Source organism: Poeciliopsis prolifica, unplaced genomic scaffold, assembly GCF_027474105.1.
Source record: "Poeciliopsis prolifica strain line A6 unplaced genomic scaffold, Auburn_PproV2 SCAFFOLD010, whole genome shotgun sequence".
Taxonomy (NCBI): Eukaryota; Metazoa; Chordata; class Actinopteri; order Cyprinodontiformes; family Poeciliidae; genus Poeciliopsis; species Poeciliopsis prolifica.
This window is the reverse complement of record NW_026562385.1, coordinates 10,468,489-10,476,595: the sequence shown is the minus strand read 5'-3', so window position 1 is coordinate 10,476,595 and position 8,107 is coordinate 10,468,489. Positions and strand designations below refer to the sequence as shown.

General features: G+C 40.8%; 1 protein-coding gene across 1 annotated transcript in view; it reads left to right on the top strand.

Moving 5' to 3' along the window:
* The first annotated feature begins 2,217 nt into the window (after positions 1-2,217).
* The window catches only part of LOC129363508 (E3 ubiquitin-protein ligase SMURF2-like), a 35,250-nt gene continuing 29,360 nt past the window's right edge, over positions 2,218-8,107 (top strand). Inside the window, exons 1-2 of the mRNA XM_055035628.1 lie at positions 2,218-2,243; positions 4,351-4,458. Of these exons, the coding sequence (XP_054891603.1) occupies positions 2,218-2,243; positions 4,351-4,458 (134 nt within the window). The remainder of the gene's footprint in view (positions 2,244-4,350; positions 4,459-8,107) is intronic.

Here is an 8,107-nt window from a genome sequence, read left to right as displayed (position 1 = left end):
TCTTCTGATAAGTCTGATTTATTGTTGTCTTGATAAATTCCAATTAATGTTTAAAAGCCCCCAAAAACTGTCTGTAAAACTGTAATGCAGGAATGATTCATTTAGCTATTGTCTGCATTTGGTTCAATGAGTATAAATTTGAACATATGATTGAATGCAGTTACGGTGCGTGGTGTAGTGATACAAATCATATTACAAATGAGTTTGTTTTTGAAGAGCAGTATTTGTGTTTGTGGTTCAATAATTGCTGCGTCATGCAGTTTATCATAATCGCAATAGTACCCCAAAACATGCCTATAAAACCTTCAGCTCTCATTGCTCTTACTGGTGAAAAAAGTGAAAGGGCAGCGATTCGTGCCTCTGAATCATCCCAGCTGCAGGTTCAAGTGTTGCCGCGCAGATGCTACAATCGGGAAAAGTCCTTTTCAGGTTTTCCCCCAGTGTTTTATAAGCCTGGCGGGCCACCAGGCTTTACTTGTGCCCCCACCAGGCTAAGCATTGCTTGTTTATTTTAAGCCTTTTTAAAATGTTTGCATTGTTTAAGACTTTATAGTTGGTATTAATTTTCCAAACTTTTAACAGCACATAATTATTTTTTGATATTTTCTGTCAGCTTTAAGCATTTTTTTAACTCAAAAACACGACGACCGGCTGGAGGAATGACTGGCCGAGCGCCCAACCACCGGGCTTAGCAGGTTTTCCGAGGGAAAATTTGCTTTTGTAGCAGCTCATCTGGGTTTTTCTTTGTTACTTTTGCCATAGTTTCTTTCATTCTTAGGCGCATTGGAGCCTTCCCAGTTTCAAATGAATATGATGAAAGAAAAACCACTTACTCTTGTCATAAGTCTGTGGCGACGCTTTCAGAATGCCTCATCTCTTTAAAACTGGAAAATTCAGGCGCGTTGATAAGCCAAACCACTTAGGTTTCTCAGTGGGACTTGAGGGGAAAAACAAAAACAGTTTCCAGTGTTTCTGACTCACTGGCTGCGACTCTGAGCCCCAGACACCCAGGTGGCCGGTGAGCTTCCTCATCAATCCATATTTTGCACCGGTGGGGGATGTTAGCAGCTCTGCTCCGTCACCTCGGCAACCGCTTCCACATTACTTACAGTAAAGAGGCAGGATGAAACTCTTTGCTCCAGGCTGGCTGGAGCAGAGTCTGGAGAACTAGAGAATGTAGATTATTATTTTTTTGTTCATTCTGATGAAAAAAAAACTTGGTTGGAGCAAAAATAATCTCATTTAATTGCACCGTTTATATCAATACCAATGAATGCAATACCAATGCTTTCCTAATGATTTTGCTTTTTGTCTTTCTCTTCTAGTCCTGTGTGCCAAAAACCTGGCAAAGAAAGACTTCTTCCGTAAGTAGCCAACTTTCGCAGTTGCTTTGTTCAAATTTCTATGTGTAGCTTTCTGTGTCATTCATCTCTTCGAGGTGTTGCCTGTTAGACTTGTGGAGATTCGACATGAACCCTGTAAAGTCGACTCCATTCTAGGAATGAGACGCTGATAAACTGTCTGGTGTAGACAATGATGGCTCTCAAAGGTCTAAATATTTGGCCATTGTGTGGATTGCCTATGTCCTGCAGGGTTTTGTCTCTTTAAATGACATCATCTTAATTCTGATGTCGCATAAACAGGTGTTCCTCCTGGAAAACCTTGAACATAAACTCATCTTTTTGCGGCAGTACCATTATTTCACTCTCAAGGCACGACTTCCTCAAAATGCAGATGCTTTGAAAACCCTCACAGTTTTGAAAACATAAAAAATGAACTGATTAAAGAAAGCCGCAGGCGATAAATCTGTCCTGTTGCTCTCAAAATGCATCATCTTTGAGATTCAGATACACTGATATTCAAAGATTGTCTGTTCCTGTTTGCTTTATAACGAGTAAACCTTTCATTTCAGTGACGTTACTGGGTTAAAGGTTGACAAAAATAAATGTATTCTTAACAAAGGCACCAGTAGCACAATTATTGAATTTGTGTCTTTTAGACATTACCAGTCCTCTGGACTTTTCTGACAGGCGTAACTGGAAGTCCAACATAAACATCGTCATTGCATTTTGTGACTAATATCTAGGCTACCGCTAACTAGCTGCTAATAAACCTGTGATTGCTGGCTAGCTTTTTTGCAACTATCATGGTTAAGTGTAAATTTGTTGCCAGCGACCTGGTTTGTTTCCGCCACTGGATGACTTTTGATGCCATACGATGCTAGGTGCAATAAAACGTTTAAGGTAGGCACCATGGGGGTTAAGGGTGTAGAAAACAATACGCAGTGTGAGACACATAAAGCTGGGTCCACAGTTTTTGCTATGTTTGATTCTATTAAAGCAAATTCTCCCAACCACCATTTATGCTATTTGTCTTTTTTATCTTAAGTCTCCTTCAAGATAGCATACAAAACGGTCTTAAAAAGTCTTATATTTGACTTGGCTAAACCTGCAGATACGCTATCTAGGCTGAAACTCGAGCTTTTTTCTTTCCCGTCTTTTTTGCAAAGTATTATTAGCGGGGACACCAATAACACCGAAACAGTTTTTACTCTCAAAGTGGAATTAAAGTAAAGTTTTATGAACTTCCGCCACAGAAAACACTTTTTTTTTTTTATTATGCGGTTGCCACAAGAAAGGGGACGAACACTGTGCCGAGCAGCCGTGGACAGCTTGCAGACCGAACTTCCTGATACCTTCTTGTTGGGTGTTGGCAGAGTTTTTGTGTGTTTGGAGCAGGCTGTCATGGTGAAAGAGCGTATAAAGTTCCTCGGCTCTGTCGGGTGGTTTTTGCGCCTCCCGTTCCTGCCCCTCCAGTGTTCAGGAGCAGAGAATACATTCACCCTGAAAGCTGTCGAGGGAGTTGCACCCACAACCCAGAGTTGAGTTGAATTCAGCTTCACACGAGGCACAAACTTAAGTCTCCTCCTTTGGTTTTGCACTTTTCAGAGCGTCACACGCATATATAAATGGATTTTTATCTTAAAGTATCTGATTCTTCTTTCTTTTGTTACAGCTGTAGACAATGAAATGCACATCAATTTCTTTTCAGACATTTAAGATTAATTGCGTTTACATTTTTAACACATTAAAATCTCTGTAATTACAATCGATCAGTTGTTGATAGTGCGTGTCACTTGCATGCCAGATTTGTGTCTGTACCAGAAACGCAACACAAAACAGATGTTCCAACTTTGTGCTTTTGAATTTAAAAAAATATATAATGAAAATGTGATTAATTGAGTTAGACATTTTTAAAATGAAAAACTATGTAATTATTTAGTCAATCAAAATTATGCATTAAAGTCCCAGTCTTGATTTCAGCTCTTAGTTCTTTAGACCAACTCCAAACCAGTGCTTATAAAATGCATCAAACTTCATCTTTCAAAGAACTTTCTGACATTTTCTTAGAATTGAGTGTCCTTTATTATCATTTTGAGTGAAATGCCAACACAAAGACGTCCGTAACTGTGAAGTAGACGGAAAAGAGCACAGACCACAGGTTCAAGAGATTATCTTGCGAATGGTTAACCACAAAAGAATGGCAATGAGTCCAGATATGCAGAGCTGCTGGAGCAAAACACTTGCAGCTGTAATTGCAGTGAGAGCCAAAAGCAGGGGAGCTGAATATAAACGTATGCTACAGATTAAGTGTGTAAAACAAAAACATCATTTATTTTTGTGCAACCTTTTTTGATGGTCTGTCACATAAAACCACTTGACATAAAACATGTTGATGTTTGTAGTTGCAACAAGAGAAAATCTGAAATGTTCGGAGCACATAAATTTGGAGCAGCTAATCGATTGGCCCGGATTTTCGTCATTTTGGGTGATCGCCGATCGGCAGATACTTGATCGGCGGATCTTATTCACCGATGCAATCCGCCGCTGTAAAGGTCCGAAAGTCAACCACTGTCATCTTTTGCTCTGACATGAGAGCGATCTGACCCGTAGACCATCAGGTCTCGCGTGCACAGGCAGGTTTAACAGTAGTCACCCAACTGTTGACAAATTAGCAACTTTTCTAACCCCCCAAAAATCGGCAATGGCAGGTCAGCCAGAAAACCGCAATCCCCTGAATATAAATACCTTTTTCCTTCTTAGTACTTTTATTTGCCTATATGTGTTTAAGGTCACTCTTATTTATGTACTCCTGTAGCCTTGCAAAGACATTTTGTGTGTTTGTGCAATGACAATAAAGTCTGTCTATTTTTCATGCCAATGTTAGTAAAATCAACATTGATTTAGACAATTTCTGCACCTTAAGAAATGCTATTTTGTTTTGTCAAATATCGGAGCGTTTGTTGACGTAGACGTGTTGATGACGTTCTCTGGTGTTTTCCCCCCTCAGGCCTCCCGATCCGTTTGCCAAGGTCGTCGTGGACGGTTCAGGCCAGTGCCACTCCACAGACACTGTGAGGAATACGCTCGACCCCAAGTGGAACCAACACTATGATCTGTGAGTCCCAGTGGATTTCTTTTCTTTCTTTTCTTTTTTAATGACACTTCTGACATCTGTTTTCAGAGATAAAGTCCCCTCTGACTCCCCCTTTCTATCGGTTCATGCCTCACACTTTGTACGTCTGTCTTTATTTAACCTTAATGTGTCTCGGGCTAAGACGCTAACGGGACCTAATCGACAACAGACGGATGGAGTTCTGGCATCTAGCTCCTTCGGTGTGCGCGGATCCTTCACGATGACATCACGACTGGGTCTAAAAACGTCCCCCGGAGCAGCACTTAACGGAGCGGAGACGGGCGGGATGTCTGCAGACGTCGCTGTCCTCCATTGACTGAAACACGTGCATGTCTTGTTGTACGGCGCTCGGATTTTCCTCCCCTCCCAAAAAGACGGTCTGCCCTGTCAAAAAAAAAAAAAAAAAATGCAACCTTGAAAAAAAAAAATGGAAAAAAAAAAAAAGAGGCATGTGAGAGTGAAAGTTTCCAGCATTCGCCCCGGTTTATCCAAACCGTCAATCGTGGCCAACAACGGGAGGCGGCACGTGTCTCAGTTTGTTTGGTTGCCGTGGATACGCTCTGTCTTCTCTCTCTCTCTCTCTCTCTCGCTTTTTTGGCGATGCCGTTAAAAGAGCAGCTCGTGTCGGGTCCGACTGGAGGGGAAGTGGAGGGGATGTCACGTGCGCATTCAGACTGGAGAGGAGGGATCGGCTCGTTTTAACTCGTCCCGTGGGTCTGCAGACGCAGCCGGCTGGAGTTCACGCGGAGGCGCGATGCGTCTCCCATCAATGCCTCACCGGCTGCCGATGTTTACTCCTGTGGCTGGCTCAGGGATTCCCAGGTGGTGCGGGGAAGGGAAGAGCTTTCAGTTATCAAGGAACTGCTTCGTGTGTTTGTTTTTCTTTTTCGAGGCCCACAAACACAACATTTTAATTCTGGAAAATGTTAAGCTTGATGAGACTTTTTCTCTTTACGTTCTTTTCTTTTTTTTCTTTGCATTTAAATTCTAAAGTAATGGCTGAAGTCCTTTCTTGTTTAAAAAAACCAAAAACAAAATGCCACCAACCTTTTCTTTCCAAAAGATGTTTTAGGCAAACGAATTTCTTTTGGCAAAAAAAAGAAAAGAAAGTTAGGAAGGTGACTTTACGGTAGATTACACAAACACAGAATTGGTCATACGACTTAAGTAAGGAAAAAAAAAGAAATGAATAAAAAAGAAAATGAAAAACATGTGGATTTGCTCATGTCGCTCTTTTTTTCCTCTCTCTATCTGGATTTTGTTTGTCAAAACAAACATAGAAAAGCGAGAGAGAAGAAGGTGGAGCTTCATATGGAACTATAGATCAACATTACAATAGACTGAGTCAATAAATCCTGATAATAAGGTGCAAACGAGAATCAAGTGACATTCCGTCTTAATGTTTTATTCTTGTTCATTTCTCATAAACATTCACAATTATTTCCAGCATATATGTTTTCCCTGTTTGTTCAAATTCTGAAAGACAAATGTATCTTTTTGTTTACCATTTTGTAAATGTCTGCCACTAGCTGACCCATTCTTGGCCAGTTTGTTTTTTCTGTACCACCTTTTTTTTTTTTTTTTTTTTTTGTAATTGCCTTTTGTCCAGCCGCTCCAACAGTATCTCCATAGCCTCACATATTTGAAATAGGTTTTCCCGACACTGAGATTTTAAAAGTCAGAACGCAACATTGCGGAGTTGAGCTAGTTTTTTTTTTATTATTATATCTGCGAGGGTCCAGAGATTCGGAGTGTTTTTTTGTGTGTTTCCAGGCCTGTGGTGAGCCGCAGCCAGCAAACCGGCCCGTGAACTCTGACCCTTCAGCAATGTTGCAGGATGTAGCTAGCATGCCAAAGATAGACGCAGTCTGGCTTCTTTTCTCTCACACTCAATCTTCCTGCAGTGGATTTGTGTAAGAAACAAATCTGTACAAAAAAAAAAAAAGCAACCGTTTGTCAGCCGGCGATTGTTGCCCTTTGGGATCATTTCTTCTTCAAAGTACCGGCATTCATTAGCTTGAAGCGTTTCATTCAGCCACACTCCTGGGAGTGTCCGCTCTATCACGTCGGGTTAATAAAGAGTCCTCCAGATACTGTGTTAACAAACACTTTTGCGGCGTTAAGTGCCCGATGTAATGGAAAGTTACGCGCGCCCACTCATCCAGCCAGCTTCCTGCAACCATCTGAGCCGTTTGCTGAAGAGCTGAGCCGCGAGCTGTGAATTCACAGTGGGATTTTCAAGCCAAATCAATACGTCTTGTCAAGTGAAGCATTTGTTTCTTCTTTTATTACTTTAATTTACAGTCTCCCTTCGGTGTGCCAACCATGAGAATGATGCGAGAGCATAATTCAGCAATCCAAATGTGCAGTTGTTTGCGTCGTCGTGCAGAAGCGAAACAAAATCCATTTTTAATGCCTTGCAGAAGCGTAAACATCCTTCTGATGTTTCCCCACATTACAACTACAAGCTTGAATATATTCTATGATTTTATGTGATGGAGCAACACAGTTGGCCGGCATTTTTATAAGTAACTGTATGAAAGCTGTGTTGTGAACGTGAATTCAGCCCCATTTACTCTGATGCCACTAAAAAACCAAGTGGAACCAGCTATACAGTCTGAAATTTAATTTCACAATTTTGTGGAAAAAGCTAAAAATAGAAAGAAAAAAAAAACTTTGGATTTTTCTTATATTCTCCCCCAGTGTTGAAAAAGTGTTGTCTCTTTTATTTTCTTTCCTTCTTTATTTCCTTCTTTCTGCTTCTCTCTTTCTGCTGCTATGTTTCTATCTGTTTTTCTTCCTTTCTTATCATTTCTGTCTGCTTGTCTTTCTTCCTTTCTGACTTTGTCTTTTTATCTCTGTGTTTCTTTGTCTTTCTGTCTTGCCCCTGTCTTTCTTTCTGTTTCTTTCTTGAAGAAACTTTCTGTCTGACTTTGTCTATCCTTCTTTCTGCTTCTATTTTTCTGTCTTTCTTCGATGAGTTAAGACGACTGATATCCTTGTTTCTGCAGAACTACAGAGACATGGGTGTCCATGTCTCTAAAGAAAGAGGGCAGGAATCAGAGATCTCTGGAGGAGCTGCAGAGATGCAGAGCTAACATTGGGGAATATGTTATACAGGAACGCTGTTGGATCTTCGCTGGACAAAACTAGTCTTTCTAGGAAAATGCCAAGGAGAAAGCTCCTGTTGAAGCAAAACCTTTCCGAATCTTGTTTGCTGTTTTCCAAAAGCCGTGTAAGGGACACAGGAAAAAGTGTAAAATAATGCTCCGTATTACTATTTATAGCAGAAAACTAACACTGTGAATCCACTAAATGTTCTATCTTTTTGTTGATCACTCCTAAAGGGGCAGTATCATGTAAAAATCAACTTTTTTATGTTGTAATGTTATTCTTTCATCAAAAACAGAGCTGGAGTGTTGCTTTCATTCTTCCAAGCATGCTTGAGAAATCATTCTGTCATTCTGGATACCATTCAGCTGTGGGAAACACCTGCGTGGACTTAGGGCCACCTTCAAATCGCAGTTGCTCCTCGGAGCTGCAGTTTCCAAACTTCCGATTTTCAGCCATATGGAGCTCCTTAAGACTAGCCAGCAGAAATTAGCAAACACCTGGTTGAACTGCACATCAG